The sequence below is a fragment of the Periophthalmus magnuspinnatus genome, chromosome 1, assembly GCF_009829125.3.
Source record: "Periophthalmus magnuspinnatus isolate fPerMag1 chromosome 1, fPerMag1.2.pri, whole genome shotgun sequence".
Classification (NCBI taxonomy): Eukaryota; Metazoa; Chordata; class Actinopteri; order Gobiiformes; family Gobiidae; genus Periophthalmus; species Periophthalmus magnuspinnatus.
This window is the reverse complement of record NC_047126.1, coordinates 31,294,061-31,311,512: the sequence shown is the minus strand read 5'-3', so window position 1 is coordinate 31,311,512 and position 17,452 is coordinate 31,294,061. Positions and strand designations below refer to the sequence as shown.

At 42.0% G+C, this 17,452-nt stretch overlaps 1 protein-coding gene across 1 annotated transcript in view; it reads left to right on the top strand.

Annotated features, from left to right (window-relative positions):
• The window catches only part of ctnna2 (catenin (cadherin-associated protein), alpha 2), a 212,933-nt gene extending 197,483 nt beyond the window's left edge, over positions 1-15,450 (top strand). The window contains exons 15-16 of the mRNA XM_033965687.2: positions 9,583-9,717; positions 14,069-15,450. Of these exons, the coding sequence (XP_033821578.1) occupies positions 9,583-9,717; positions 14,069-14,356 (423 nt within the window). The 3' untranslated portion in view covers positions 14,357-15,450. The remainder of the gene's footprint in view (positions 1-9,582; positions 9,718-14,068) is intronic.
• The last annotated feature ends 2,002 nt before the right edge of the window (positions 15,451-17,452 follow it).

The following is a 17,452-nucleotide window of genomic DNA, read 5'->3' as shown; positions in this document are numbered from 1 at the left end:
TCATACTGTGACACCGAGGCCTCACAGTTAAAAGGTCTCTACTCCGTGTGGGTCTGTGATTACTGCCGTGATTACCGCTCCTCCTCCTCCTGCCGCCTCACTACTCACTCTCTCGCTCTGCCTGCCTGACGGGTGATACATGTGTGAATGGGCGTTTGTCGTGCGTCGCTCCACCATGAACTCGTGACCCGTCCGCAGAATAGTGAAGTCTGTCCAGAGATTAAGCATCTATCAGTGGAGCACCTCACAGGTAACCACTGCGAGAAGCCAGTACACGCAAAACAAATACATTCAAATAAGGCCCCACTAAACGATTTGTGTCTAAACAACAAATTGTTCTGTTCACATCGACAGCGTAGCTACTCGCATTTGTTTTCACTTGAGCTTAATTAAAACACACAATTTTCAATAAAGGTCACAAACCAATTTAAACCCCAATTTTAGATAAGTTTGTAAAGGTTAGGAAGGGCATCTAAAAGACTGAATACGCAAATCATTACATGGGAGGAGGCATTAACTTTAGATTTACTTTTGTTATCTTCTTTTGTTATATACTATTCAAGATTTTTATGCAAATAATCCCTTCCTGATTTGAAAGATTGTGTGAGGACCTTTTCCCATTCAAAATATATAATAGTTTGATTTCAATTGTGTCATTGCCATGGTCACAGAGAACTGTTGCCCTTGAAACCCATGAATAGTGTAAGACTATTGATTTGGGTTACGTCACATATTGTATGAATCAATTTGCAATTATGTGCAATTAAAATAATGTCTGAACGATCACTTGACAGTCTTTATAAACATAAGCCACTCTAGACATACTTGTTTTTCACACTCGTCCTGATGGAGTATTGAGTATTGTGTATATTATATTGAGCTAACATAAAGCACAAGGTCTCTCTTGTAGACAATAAATGCGCGTGTCGCAGTGGTGCACCCATGCACTGATCTGTAATGTCCACTGCACAGGGCAATAAGCCGCTCTAGCTTTAACCGCACACACTCTGCCTACATAGTGTATTCACCTCTTCATTGGGTTCAGATCTTCTTCTTGTTACATTTATTGGAAGTAATTTTGCCCTGTCAATATCTGTGTGTAAGGAGTGACCTGGCGTTAATAAAAGTCACTGGAACATTTGCTTTAAAGCTCATTACTGCTCCTCCGCAGGTTTTCACTTTAGTTGTCACCGCGGAGAACTCCGCCATACTAAATCCACCACAACAAGCACAGAGCTGCCGCCACCCGCACTGACAGTCCAAGAACAAAGTGTGACTGATGCGCAATTAAAAAGGTCCCACGCCAAAACCACGGCCTGCTGCTCAACCGCCATCTCGCCTCATTATATTAAGCCCGGCATGAGGATCTCTTCTCTTTTTGTTCTTTTGTTTGTTTGGTACCAACAAGACAAAAATGAAAGGGAATTAAAGCAAGTTTTTGTTCAGTCATAGATCGTTTTTCAGAGATCCAAATCGCCACTTGAATTGGCTCTGTGAAAATTAGTGGTCAGGGACTGAATTTTATACTTGAAACTATGAATGAAGGAACTGCTCGATATCAGACTGGGCCATATCATATCAGTGGTGAGATATATATTGAAAAAACTTGAAAACTTTAAACTATAAATGAGCCATATCGGGCTGGTGGGATATATATTATGTACATGGGGATGATTTGAAATTTGGCATACTGCAATATTGAGCATGCACTGCAGCTGATTTTCTTCACAGTTGAGAGGGGAGGCAGACAGAGATTGTGGCTAATTGCTACCGCTAACGTCTAGAGCGACTTAAACACTCACAGGCTAAAAACTCTAATCTAATGAAAGCGATAAGACATGAGGAGCGGAAGCAGAACTTATAGTTATAATCTAAATAGCCCAAAACAAATTAGAATTATTATAAAAGCCACCTTTAAGCAACCTTAGGTATATCATAAATTTTACGATTACTGCAAATTGTCTCTTTTATAATGTGATCAAAGTTTTAGACCATATCCCCTTGCCCTATTCCCTATATTGCTTGGAGTTTATAAACCGCGTAACGGCTTAAAAACAACTTATTTTGCTTACCACTCATTTCTTCCAAACTCTCCGAATGCAAAATCACCCGAGATAACACCATTCTCCTCTTCATTTTGTTACATCTATCGAGAACCGTCTGCTCTCGCATTCACTCACATCCGCTCGCTTTGAAATACGTCTGTAAATAGTCACATTCGGTTTGTTCTGCTACTGTCTTCTTCTTTTGTTTTTGGGTGAATATGACAGCCAGAGAATGAGCAAATGGAAAGATTAGTGGCTCAGCACAAGTGACAGGTGACAGCTTACCTTCAGAGGAGCAGGAGGTGCGGCACAGAAATGCACTCACTTTGAATGTGAAACGGGGCCCTGGTCTCGCATCAGTAATATTAATCTATTGAATTGTGTAATGGATGTGCTAGACTGACATATGTAGCCATTCTGTTGGATAAACTGGGATTGAACACAGGTGAAGGGCAACAGCTCTTTGATAGGAGGAATGTCAGAATAACAGCATTCCCATTACTTCATTGATCAAGCGCTAATGGTCCACTATAACTGCCATTCGTTCCCTATGTCTGCATACTTGACAAATATACATAGAATTGGTTCAATAGCTCTCCACCCTGCCAATATAGTCCATATGCGATCTCATTTAATAGGCTCTCCAGGGGTGTATTTAATTGTTAATGGCTGCTCTAGTGTGGACAAATTCCAAGTCCACAAAATAACATTGAAGTTGCTGCAGGCGATGTATTTGTAGGGTTGTGGTACTAGTTCTACATAAACATACATAAGAATTCAAATACGTCATGTTTGAGAGTAGTATTTACAACTGAACGTGAATGCTGCTCATAGTCCTACCAGCCATGGTTAAGAAGGAAGATTCACGTTAATGTTTCTCTATAGACTTTTTAACATAAATAACTCAATAGATAAAAGCATAAATGATAACGGAAGCTTGCTGGGGGCACATCATTTACTATGTATTTCTAAATTGTTATTTTAAAAAAAGCTAAAAAGGTTATAAAAAAGAGGAAAAAATGGCAAGCGGTCACATTTATAGCTTCAGGGCATGTAAATCAGACATTGCTGAACAAAAAGTGTCTTTGGGACTGGTGACTATACAAGGTCAAAACTTAACCAGAATATACACAGTTGGTGAGTTTAAATGGTCTGACAATTGAAGATTGTGCAAAAGCTGTTCATTCACATGAGGCTGTTCAGACCATTAGCTGTTCAGACCATTAGCCTGTGACTTTACCATATTTAGTCCTAATGGTGCGATGTCGGATTTCCTCATATCCTCGTCTGCCCTCTCTGTCGTCAAAGTCCATTTAATATCGCGAACAAATTAATCCCATTTTGCCGCTTTGGCTCGTTAAAAAAGTTGAGTTGCCTATAAATTAAGTTCAGAACTCCTGCTCTGCACGAGAGACTCTGGAGCGGGCTGAACCACTCTCACAGAAGGAGCAGTAGCACAGGATCAAGCTGTAGGACAGTTCTGTGCAGAGAGAGCAGAGTGTCTTTCATTGTTGATTTTCTAACTTTCTTTTGGTTAAATCATTTCTCATGTTCAGCCCTAAGAGGCAACTGCTGTTGTGATTTTGGGCTTTACAAAAACAAATTGAATGAATGAACGAATGAGTGGAGGAGGTGAGATGTAGCCTATGGCTCATGAAAATGTGAGCTTAATTCAACGGTCTGTGTTTACTATTCAAGACCTTGAACATAAAGGTTTAACTCCAGTGTAGTTACCGGAGCAAAGAAAACAGTTGCTGGATCCTGTCCAGGTTGTTCCAGTTCAAATTAAGCCCCACCCCATTCACCCATTCACACATCATTCAGTGTACGCAGACACAGGGGGGAGGCAGGTTAAGTTATCCTCCATCATGTCTTTGATTTTTATGACTCTTTGGGGAAAACTCCGGGAAGCGTACTTTGAGGTGAGTGACTGTTGATCCCTGGATCAAGTCCAGATTTAGCTTCTATATTTGGTCCACATTGTAACCTACATGTGGCTTAATGTTTATGTTGCATGGCTCACCTTTCCCATATGGCATTTGGCTGTAGCCTTTTGAATAGCAGAAAACATCTCACATATACGTGGCTTTTGTGGTGAATATAAAGTAGCTGTGGTGTGGTAATGAATCCACTTGTCCATGCAGCAGTGGTCGTATACGAGGTGTGACTTGTGTTCTGACAGACTGCTGCGCTCTCATCCATGCCTTGCCCTTATCTAACATCGCTCCCAGCTCGTCACAATGTCTCTCAAATATCCCCCGTAAAAAAAGAACTCCCTCACTTATGGTCTAAAATGTAAAACGCAACAGCCAACCACAGCCTATCGCAAGTTTGATTTCCTGTGCGCCTGACCCTCCTCGCCTTACTGTCGCTGCCATTGACTTCACAGAGATCAGACTGAGAAACAGCAGTGTCAAAGAACAAATATTATGAAATGGAAATTCTCCAAGATGCCGTGAGGTCGAGACGAGTTTAAAAAAAGGCCAAGCAAAGTCAGGCATCAAAGCACAGCGCGTTTCCCCGCTGTGTTTCACAGATAAACACTCTCTGATGAGGACTGCCGCCAAGAAGATGGAATGCATGGAGGTGTGTTCATTGTGCCTGAAAAAGTAATGGAGCATACTGTTTATTTACATCTAAAAGGAATTTGTGCAAAGAATGGCCTATTAGTCAACTGTACTATGGCGGAATTTGTGTCATGTCTGCATCAAACAGGCCTGAGGCTCCAGCCCCTGTGTATGATGTGCAGTTAACTGTGATGGCACAGAATAATGGCAGGGCAGGCGTAATAACTTGGGAAAGACATCCAATCGCTTCGTGAAATTGTTTCTGTGTGCAATGTAATGCACTGTATCTTAATTGAATACATCTATGGAAACAATAAAAGCAATGAAATGTCCTAACAAATCTTTTAAAAGACACTTAAAAATAGAATGGAAAATGAAATGGGCCTCAATTCAGACAGAGCATCTCAGGTTGAATCAGTACATTTCACTCTAAATCACAGAATGTAATCAAATTCTATAGAGTGATGTGGTATTCATATTGATAAATGTGGGCAGTACATGTCTCCCACCTCCATGTTTACCTTTGACAAGGACATACCAGTAAAAGTACATCACACCTCGGATTGTTGCCTTTAAATTCCACTGCTACTTTGAGACACTTGAGGGAATGTTTAAACTCTGTTTGTGACCATCGTTTGTGGAGAGCACTTCTAGCCAATCGATACAGTTTCTCTTATGATAAGAGGCTCTTCCAGGGAGAGCAGAGATGGGCAGCCACGATGGCGCTAAGCCTTGGGGGGGACATATTCATATCACGGGCCCATGTTTAACTTGCTGTCCCTCTCCACTGCAGCTTCCAGGACAAGGAAATGAGCTGCGACTTCCCCATGCCACACCGCTGAGCGTCCTAGTTAGAGCCCTTTAATATTAATGGCTGGTAGAAAGATGTCGCGACAATACGATGCTCGGAGTGTTTAAGCAGCTGATGCAGTGTTCTTAACCCACTGGGAGCCTAGTGGGCCATGGCTGCTCCTGGAAGGGACCCAGACACATAATAAGAGTGTGGAGGAGTGGGAGCAGCCGCCCTGAAGAGGCTGCCCTCGCCCTCCACACCGCTCCATTTGGTGCTCACTGTGATTTTGGTCATTTGCTGGCAAAATGCCGCACAGACCCAGTGCACAGATAGGCCAGCTGTTTGTGTTAGAACGTGATATGCTCATTCATGTCTGATTGATCCGTTCTTTTCTCCCCTCGCGACATGCGTGGCAATAACTCTCTACACATGAAATGAATGTGCTGGCGCCCTGTGGTGTAGCTCTCCAGGCTTTTGAAAGTCTTACCTGCTGCAGCCCACAACTGAAAAGAAATGCTAAACAACACAGGCCTCTCTACGGCGCTAAAGCGTATAATTAGTGACCACCATTTTTGGACTCCTACTGGTTTTGTTAGACTTGTTGTTGTTGCCTCTTGTGGCTGCACAAAAACTCAACCACTCAAAGACCGCTATAACAAGTCGTTTTCGCAGGGAGAATTTCCACTTTGTATTTAGTATTTTTCTTCCCCGAGTACTTCAAAGCAAAGTAAACAATTTATATTTTAAACTTCTTTTTTTTCTTCTCACATATTCTTATTTCCAGAAGTAATAAAATGATTCCCTCAGTTTCTGCAGACAGTTGCTCAGTGCTCAGAAGTTCGGGCTGGTTTAATGTAATCTCCATGACAGCAGCTCCTTGTAAAGATAAAGTGAGGCATAGGTGCAGAAAGGTCAGCATGTCTGTCAGAGCACGGCAAGTTTCTATAGCGCATTTCTAATATATTTCTGTGGAGGGTTAGCTTGTATTGGCTAAATAAAGTTAGCTGGCATAAATCTCAGAAGGATTTGCCTCCAAGTAACAATTGCTGGTAGTGTGTTTTAATAATGTATAGGTTAGACTCTCCACAATAATGAGGTTTAACTAATGCTGAGTGCGTTTAAGTCTGAGGTCTTTGGTTTCAGATTCTAGATTATAATAGTGATAGATGTGGGACAAATGTCTGTGTACCTATATCGGCTGCGGTGTATTATTAAAACGACTTCCGATGGCAGAAACCTAAAGCTCACAGTTAATTTTTACAAGCTGCATTATGCACAACATCTTTTTACAAGTGAACGCAAATCCCAATTACCAGAACATTAAAATTATCCAGGTACTTTTAGGGGCTGGGCTTCTATCCAAGGCTTTCAGGAAGATGAAAAATAGCACTGTTTCCATAGCAATTAACAATATTAAAATTTAAAGTATATATTCTCTTAATGGTGAAAATGGTCCTGAAAGTGTTATATTATTCTCCATCTGGAGCCTGTGTACCAGCCCATTGTGCACCAGCCCATTGTGCACAGAGAGCCTGTGGTGTCCCGTGTGGTGAAGAAGTGGACTGCTGAGAGTGAGGATTCTCTTGAGAGACTGCTTTGACACCACAGTGTGGATAGAGCTCTGTGACCCACATGGAGAGGACATCAACACAATGACTGATTGCATCACGGACTACATAAACTTCTATTTTGAAAACATCGTTCCCTCCCAGACGGTGCGGTGTTTTCTTAACGACAAGCCATGGATTAACCCTGACATAAAAGCTCTGCTGAAGGAGAAGAAGAGAGTTTTTAGGTCAGGGACAAAGGAGGAGCTGAAGGTTGTACAGAAGAAGCTGAGGAGGAAAATCAGGACAAGCCAAGCCAGCCATAAGGATAAGGATGGAGCAACAGCTACAGGAGAAGAACATCCAGGGGGTGTGGAGAAGTCTAAAGACTACCTCAGGCTTCAAAGCACCTCTTGCCCAGACGGAGGGGGACCTGCTGTGGGTGAACGACCTCAATTCTCACTTCCTGAGATTTGATCAATCACCCACCCCTCCCCCCACCCAGCTGCCTGCTCTCCCCTCCCCGGCTAGACAATGGGGAACTCCTGCACCTCTTCACACCTCTGCCTCTGCTCTCCAGCCCACCAACACACATGGACTCACCCATCCTCCCAGCCTGCCACTGTCATTTTCTACAGCCCAGGTGAGACTGGAGCTCAAGAAGATCAGACCCAGGAAGGCAGCAGGACCAGACGGCATCAGCTCCAGGCTCCTTAAGTCCTGTGCAGATGAACTGTGCGGAGTTATGGAGCATGTCTTCAACATGAGCCTAAAGCTGAGGGTGGTACCAAGACCTCCTGTGTGGTACCGGTGCCCAAGACGCCACAGGCCAAGGAGCTCAGCAGCTTCAGGCCGGTGGCTCTAACATCTCACCTGATGAAGACACTGGAGAGACTGGTCCTTGGCCACCTCCGCTCCACCGTGAGCTCAGCGATGGACCCGCTGCAGTATGCGTACTGGCCTGGCATCGGAGTGGAGGACGCCGTCATCTACCTGCTGCACCGCTCACTGTCTCACCTGGAGAACCCAGGCAGCACTGTGAGGATTCTCTTCTTTGACTTCTCCAGTGCTTTCAACACCATCAAGCCACTGCTCCTGAGGGACAAGCTGGAGACCGCCGGGGTGGACTGTGTTGTGTGTAGGCCGCACGGTGGCTGAGTGGCAACACTCATGCCTCACAGCAAGAAGGTTTGGTTCGATCCCCAGTTCGCCCAGGCCTTTCTGTGTGGAGTTTGGCATGTTTCTCCCCGTGTCTGGATGGGTTTCCTCCGGGTACTCCGGTTTCCCCCATCAACCAAAACATGAACAAAAATAAAATGAATTGAATTGAATTGACTGTGACCTGGCAGACTGGATCCTGGATTATCTCACAAACCGGCCCCAGTTTGTGAGAGCCAAGAACTGCGTGTCTGATCTCACGACCTGCAGTGTGGGGGCACCCCAGGGCACTGTCCTTGTGCCCTTTCTTTTCACCCTTTACACTGCAGACTTCAGACACAACACGGACAGCTGCATCCTGCAGAAGTTCTCTGATGACTCTGCCGTCATTGGCCTCATCAAGGATGACGACGATGTGGAGTACAGAGGACTAACACAGGACTTTGTGGACTGGTGTCAGCAGAACCACCTCATCATCAATGCAGAGAAGACCAAGGAGATGGTGGTGGACTTCTGCAGATGCCACTCTACTGCCCCCTCAGTGAACATCCAGGGAAGGGACATTGAGAGAGTGGACTCATACAAGTACCTGGGTGTTCATCTGAACAACAAACTGGACTGGACTCACAACACAGACGCACTGTATAGGAAGGGCCAGAGCAGGCTCTATCTCCTGAGGAGACTCAGGTCTTTTGGAGTGAGAGGGTGCTGCTGTCAGACTGTACAATGAACATTGTTAACACTGAACATGTGTCATTCAACCACACCTATGTGCAATACCCAAGTCACTTTACGGAAATGTTACATTAGAGTCTATTTATTTTAGTTTATTTTTAAGTATAATTTTTATTATTATTTTAAACTATCTATTATCTTGTTTTATTGCATGTACCATTTTCCTTCTGTTCTTTAACTGTGCGGTGCAATACTGGAATTTCCCCACTGTGGGACTAATAAAGGCATATCTTATCTTATCTTATTTTACACTGGAGTTGTGTTTTGTTTCATTCAAACGTTTAACACACAAATCCTGCATGTTTAAGCTGTGTTCTTCTCTCAAACTGAAACACTCTGTTCCACCGTATGATGTCATGTGGTAATATATGTTGTGCTCCACTGTGTTTTTAAACTCCACACACCTTCACTAGAATCATTTGGGTGATTTCAGCCCTGGAACTGCCCATTTCTACGGCACTAAATGTAAAAAGGAGCTGCTAACTTGAAAACTACCGCTTAATGACATCACAAGGTGGAACAGAGCATTTTGAGGTTTGGAGATGTAAACAGAATAATAAAAAACACAACTCCCGGTATGTTTTTAATGATGTAACAACATTATAACATGGCTAAAAGCTCACAAGAGTTAATTTTACGTAATATAGGACCTTTAAGAATATTGTGATATCATCTGAAACTCAAACTGTTATTCAAACTCTTCCTGACTCTTTGTTTGTTGTTTGCGTCTCTCCCAGTGTCCGGACTCGGCCTGTAAGCAGGACCTCCTGGCCTACCTCCAGAGGATCGCCCTGTACTGCCACCAGCTCAACATCTGCAGCAAAGTGAAGGCTGAGGTGCAGAACCTGGGCGGAGAGCTCATCGTGTCTGGGGTAGGTCCACTCTGCATGTATACTCATCATCTTACACTGTGCTCTGTGGGTCGTAGACCTATGGCTGACCTGAGATTATAATCAGCCCCATACAGCTTGCTAAAGGGCAGAGCATATTAAGGTCTCTGTGGTTGTTCCAGACTGATAAGCAGCTAATAATACCAGATTGATTGACAGTGGACCTTTTTTCTCCAGGATGTACTTTTCATGCCTGGTGTAACACGCTCACACTCACACATCAATTGTCACTGTTCTATACTTAACCTTCAGTTCATATGTTATGTTATGTTCATATGTTATTATTCAATTTGTAATCCTATTGTATCAATGCCATCTACTGATGACAGACAGTGCGCTTTGGTCTGATAGAAGAACAACACATAGTGCTCTCACTTCACAAATCCAATATCTGCCACGAGTGAGTTTTATATCTGTCAACTACAATTACTTAAGACAGCGCTCTGCTGTGATGCATTCAGACGGCTTTTGGAAATAAAAGTTGCCCCCTAAAACTTTGAAGTTCTAAATGGAGTAAGATATTGCTAACTTACATGATTCTCATTGGTTTGCAAGTAACTATAAACAGAAGCATGGTCTTTAGCTGATTATTTATATTAAATGTCATAGAATGCGTTGCTTACGAGATAGTGCATTTTCATATACCCAGTGAATGCATCATCAGAGGCTGGATTTGAGACCCTGGTGGAGAGGCAGTGAGAGGCGCTGTGTTTTGAGTGACAGGTGATACTGAACAAAGGCCAGGTGAGGGAGGAGGTTGGGATAGGTTTCACATTTACTATCTAAAGGAAACTTTTTTTTTGTTTGGCAAAATATATATTTGAGCTGTTGTGTAAGTAATAAGTGAGTGTATCTGCCTTTGTGTCTTTTGGCAAGACACTGCCTAGTATGAAAGTGGTGTGTATGAGAATGTTAGTTGATGACGATGTTGCAGATTGGCGGCCTCGCTTCCATCACTACCAGGGCAGCTGTGGCTACAATAATAGCTTACCACCACTGAGTGTGGTGTGAACATAGCCTGTATTTATAAGTGAACATAACTAACCTGTTAGCCAACATGTTCCAAATAGAAAGCGAGCATGGGTGCGCTTCTGGCTCCAGTTCACTTTGTATTGAGAAACTTTCTCCCCTTCCTCTGTAACTGCTGCTGTAAGACTCGTTATGATCCTGGAATTTCTATTTTGTTGTTTTGTCCGTAAATCAAGATATGAACATTAATAACAGACATCAGACGGATCAGGCGCCTTCTTTCCCCGAGGTCGTTCCTGCTAGCGTTAGTAATAGGTTTGATTGACAGTGTTGCTAAGAGCCCGCCTCCTGCTAAACCAGCAGAGTGGGCTTCAACAGCCTCTCTCCAGATTGCCTCTTTGTTTACAAAATATGGAACTCGGCTCCAAATTCACCCCTGTAACTGCTAACTCTCGATGAGATTCATTTTGGGCCTATGGGTGACGTCACACTCCCTCAGTTAATTTCTTTATACAGTCTATGAGAGTGAATGAATAATGACGGCACCGTAGCATTTTGAGAGGCTTCAACAGGGAAAATCAGAATGCGTATTCCCCTGGATCACATAGTTTCATAGAGTCATAAGCCAGCCCTTACAGACTCGCTGGAGAAATTTCTTTTTAAGGGCCTCGTAGATATTACAGTTTTTATTCTGCTAACAATATGCCATTTACAGTTTTTCCTTTTTACTCAACCGTGGTCATTTTAATTACAACATTAATGAGTTTTATGACACCAGCACCCCTTGCATTTCATAAACATAGCCATACCCATGTGTGTAAGCTGTAATGAAACAATCTCATACCTGAAAAGCAAGTGTATGATTAAACAAAGAGGTTACGACCGCAGCGCGCGATTCTCTGCGCATACGGTATGAGCTGTAAAGGTAAAAATAGTTAGCATGCTCAATTAAAATGCTGTCTGCTGAACGTTAATTACATCCTTTTTTATGTAAGACAAGCTTGTGTTGGCAGGCGAAGAATGAAGACAGAATTGGTAGCAGGCGATGTGCTGCAGTCTCTCTTCAGTCTTCAACACCAGTATAAATGAGGTGCCATTATGTTGTCATGGAATTGTTGCTCAGTGAGGCCAAAACATGGTGCCAACAAAACCATGCCAAACTTCAAATGCGGAGTAATGGTGGAATCACATTTGTGTTTATATTTCACATGTTTAAATTCTCTCAGTATTGCATTAGTAATGGTACAGGGTGTTACTGGTTACATTTTGCATTTTGAAGAGAATTGGCATATTACACTAGGGTCTATGGACAAAAGATAATCCATATACCCTCTGTTCTTGTTTTTCCTTGGTCTATTTATAAATGTGGGACAAATCTCTGTATACCTATATTGGTTGCAATGCATTTTCAATAAAGACTTCAAATTGCACAAACCTAAAGCTCACAATTATCTTTACAAGCTTCAATATCCACGGAGTCCCAAATACCAAAACATTCAAATTATCTAGGTACTTTTAGGAGTTGGGCTTCTATGCAAGGGTTTCAGGAACATGAAAAATAAGACCATAGCAATAAAATTTAAAGTTTAAACTAAATATTCTCTTGCATGGTGAAAACGTTCCTGAAAGTATTACATTATTTTTCCGGTGTTTTGTAATCTATAAGTATGAACTGAATGGATAAGGACTGCATCTGTGTGGGCGTCTTACATGTTTACATTATGTCAGCATTATATCAGTAATTATATGGCTGAATGGATCAAATTAAACATGGCCGCTATACCCTTTGACAGGAATAAATGAATACATGCCGACTGGGACTTAAAGAGCATATCTCTTGAGAAACATTCTTTAATTATGTTACCACATTTCCTACTGACCACACACCCTAATGAACCTAAGAGATGACTTTATCACCAGAGCAGTACACGTCTTTATCATCACAGCAGCACACGTCTTTATCTGCATTTCATTCGTTTGTTCTATCTGGTGACGGTCCATCTTATGTGCGGTTCGGAGGGCCTGCTGAGATGTTATCCTTTTCATGGTGGGCAGCTGGAGATCGTGCTCATTAGGCCTAAGCGAGAGTCGGAAGCCCACTGACCGCTGACCCTTAAATGTCAGCCAAACAAACCAGACAGAGGAGCACCTGAACCCTGCCTCCCCTAACGAAGCTCCGTAGTGAGACGTCACAGAGAGATAAGAGCCGTGTGATCGGCTCTAATTAAGGTGTTTAGCACTAGGCTCTGGAGAACTTTAGTCACGTCATCCAATAAACTACAAGAATTTTTGGAGTTCTCTTTTTAATGGCCTGTACCTGATTTCAGGAGATACTTTTAGTCACGCCCACTTAATCATTTCTGCCACTGTGATATTGCACAATGACACAGATATTTTACGATGACTTAAATAAACGACAGGCTTTGGTGCATTCAAATCATTTTTTGATGCATCCAAATGAAAATCTTAGGTGCCCCAGTGCACCCAACTCAGATGGTTAGTCTGGAACCATGAAATTGCATTTAATTTGACAAGAATACATTCAAATCAGGTACAGGCCTTTTAATCATAAAAATATCATGGAACATAAAACAATGAATAATAATTGTACATTTTTGTTTGACCTGTGTTACTAAACACACAGCTGTTCTGCCTGGGTTCATTAATGTGATAGTTTGTGACATTCTCATTACTATTAGCATAAAGTCTTGAGTGTATGTGCCGAGAGCATTGTCATGTCATGTTGTTGTTTGATTTATAATTTTGATAAGATGATCCAAATCGACCTATTCGCTTCATCATGTAGTGTTCAAACAATCCTGCGCAGCTTACCTTTGGAGGCTGATCAAGTATCATTCACAATGAAAATAGGACCAAAAGATCTTATATTATTGTCTTCAAGTAAATAGCACTTTCTGATTTAACATAGGGAGCATTTATTACAGAAATGATAGGTTTGAATTGTGTTTTGTGATCTGGATGTATTAAACAGTCTCAGTCAATTACCACTTATAGAGATCAGGCTCAAAATGTAATTTGTCTAGTTATTGTCAAAATCCACCTTTCTGTTGCAAATAGATGACATCTCTATTAAGTTACGATTATAAAAAACCTTTAAAAAAAACATATGGATCAACTCCTTTAACTGCTGGAACACTATGGGTGAAAACATCCAGCAGCCTGTTGCGTCAGAATATAATTGATTTATGTATCTAGTTTAGTACATATGAAAAGCTCCACTGGGTTACTGATTGAATTATGTTGTACTGAATTGTAGTCTCATCTGCCGCGTTGGTTACGATCAATACAAAAATATCTATTACCTGCAATGCTTCCACTAATCTGAACGTTTTCCTCCTTGCAGCTGGACAGCGCCACCTCCCTGATCCAAGCCGCCAAGAACCTCATGAACGCCGTGGTGCTGACCGTCAAGGCCTCGTACGTGGCCTCCACCAAATACCAGAAGGTCTACGGCACGGCGGCGGTCAACTCGCCTGTGGTGTCCTGGCGCATGAAAGCTCCAGAGAAGAAGCCGCTGGTGAAGAGGGAGAAGCCCGAAGAATGCCAAACCCGCGTCCGGAGGGGCTCGCAAAAGAAACACATCTCCCCGGTCCAGGCGCTCAGCGAATTCAAGGCCATGGACTCCTTCTAAACACACACACACAAAAATAATAATAACATGAAAAATGCCCAACATGGTGGTGTGTTGGATTCTTTTTACATTGTGTTAACCCACCTCTGTTTGCTTGGCCAGAGACGCCTCTAATGGACTACTACTGCCACTTACGAGAGGCGGCCAGCGCGTACATACACAAAACACTATTTATCTTATTGTAGCTTAATATGTGCGAGCCAAAATGTGACACAGTACGTCTGAAAAAGAACAAAAAAAGTAAAAGAAAACATATCGAAAAGGAGACGCGGAGAGTGGCATCCTAAATATGTTTGTGGCAGTTGATACTTTTAGCTCTGATTACTGTGCTACTGACTGGTTGCTTGTAAACACATTTAAACTGAATGGACTTGACTGGTGCAGTAGTTGCTTTAATGGGAGACAGTGATGGTATATGCTCCCGTTTTTGACTTTTCATTTGAATTTGAATGTTAACCCGTAGTACTAGAAATAACTTATCTTACCTGAAAGTGTTGGACATAGTACCTTTTCCCCTATGATTATAATGAATAATAAATGATCTACATGGTGTTTTTTTATATGAAGCACACGTATGGTCAAATGTATTGTCTTTTTTTTTTTTTACAAACCCAGTTCTGAACTTTGTGACTAGAACAGATTGCAGTGAATGAAATGAAAATAGCATTGAAATAGTTGTTTTGATTATGCGTGATTGCGAGACACACACTAAAAAGTCTTATTAAGTTTAATCAAGAACCTGCATTCGTTTTAAAATTAGTTTAATACACAAAACCATGTCTTTTTAGCACATTTTTAGCATCACACATATAATCCTGTACTTATATAGTGACAGAATATGAAGAATATTGTAACATTTGCATAATTTTTATTGTTTTTTGCACTTTTGTTTACATCATCCCAACTTTTTTTAGAACTGGGCTTGTAAATTATTGAATTATTTAATGGTTCCATCACTAACTTTGATGACTGAAAGGTGTGTAGCATATAGATCCGACAGAGAGATATCTGACTAGTTGTGGTTTTGCTCGGAGTATAGACCTCTTGCATACAATTCCTTTTCTTCACCCTACTCTAATAAAGCCTCGACTTGACCCTGAAAGCTGCGCGTCTTTTTTCGTCCTCACCTTGACAGACTGTACCATTATCAGTTTACACATGGCGTGCTTTATTATTCCATATAGCGCCGCTAAGCCCTTCCATTGATCTAACGGATCTGACGAAATCATTAAGAGATTGTAATGAAAACGCCGCAGATGAAAAGGTTCCTGCAGCGTACAGAGAAAGTCTATTACGACTAAGAGCTTACAAGTATCCGAATATTGATTGCAGGGTTGCAGGTTTACACCGAGTACTTCACCGTGACCTCTCGTAATTGGCACTAGGCCTCTACTTGATCTTTCCCCCACCCAAAAAAACAAAAACAAAAAAAAAAATATTACAGTTGAATTGTAACCACACACTTAAAGTTTATCTTTCAAACTTTCCTTCCGACTTCACCCATGTCTAAGCTCTGTATTGACCACTGAAGTCCTTGTCAATCTCTCTTAAGCCTTCGGGGTCGGGGAAAGAGGGGCATGACTACACCGCGACGTCGCCCTGGGACAAGAGTGAGACCCCAAACATCGATAGTCAGCAAGGTAAGAAAAGAAGGCTCCGAATGGTAAGTGGAACGGTTCAAATGGGAGACCAAATCTGCCGGAGAGAGTCAAGTGCAGCCTCCTTCACAGCTCAAGATCCCATTGATTTTATTCATACTAGACATTTGAGAGTGTTTCTGGCCAAAAGCACCCAGGACTTCTCAACTTAGCTGTTTTAAATTAAAAGTTTCTTGGACACGAATCAATGTAATAACTCTTAGTATTTCCCAAACTTGCATATTGTGATAAATATATACCTACTTTACCTCCATGTTTCACTGTAGCTTTTCTTGTGGATGATCTGCTGTTCTGATCTGCTTTTCAACTGTTCAATTTTGCATTTATTTGACTCCACTGTGCTTTGGAAAAACAAAAGCATCCTTACTGCGAGTGGGGTCACCTCTCCACAGACATGACCTGTAATTTTGGCCTGGTGGCGTCACATGCTTGTCTTCATGGAGATAATGCTATACTGTGAGCATCCCAGGCAAAGCATTATCGTCACGGAGATAAGCGTACGGCAGTCCCTCCAGCAGAAAAGTTACACAGTGAAGCTTAAACGTCCTCGCCTGGCAGATCCAGAATGAAATCTCTGTATGTTTTCAACAGATCAATATCAGTCTGGTCCACGTCCTCCACTGACTCACGAGCCCGGTCAAACGTGATTGTGCATCAGATTAGTTTTTTTTTTTTTTTCAGAGACACATGTGAAACGAAGGAGCTCATTGGTCACCTGTGATAAATCAAATTTCTCTCACCTCAGATTAACAGAGATTAGTGCTTCACTCATTGATTCTGCAGAAATCCACCATGTTTTTCAGCTCCCCTTTTTTTTTCCTTAACTTTTTCCGATACCGACGGGTCATGCGTGTCCCCGATTGGCTGATCCACCTGTCAATCACAGCCATTTGAAAACAGGGAGATTCACTGGTGACCTGACTCACATCTTCGTAAAGTATCTGTGTAATCCCTCAGTCGTCCAGGTCTGACAACTGGATGAGCAGCCAAACGTCTTCGCTTCTACAATTTTTTGTCCAGTTGACAAATTTTAACTGACTCTTTTGATATTTAAGCCATGTTATAATGCAGTTACTTCCTTAAATACAGACCTGGAGTTGTGTTTTGTTTCATTCAGACATGTTTGAGTAACACTTTATTATTAGTCTGTCTATATCTCCAAATCTCAAAATGCTCTGTTCCACCTTGTGATGTCATGAAGTGGTAGTTTTTAAGTTAACATCCACCTTTTTACTTTTAGTTCAGTAGAGATCGAAAACGCCAGAGCTGAAATTATTCTACTGATTCTAGTGAAGGTGTGTGGAGTTTGAAAACACAGTGGAGCACTTCCTGTATTACCACGACATCACAAGGTGGAACAGCGTGTTTAAGAGAAAAAATCATCCTAAATATCCAGGGTTTGTGTATTTAAAGGTGTGTGAATGAATCAAAACACAAC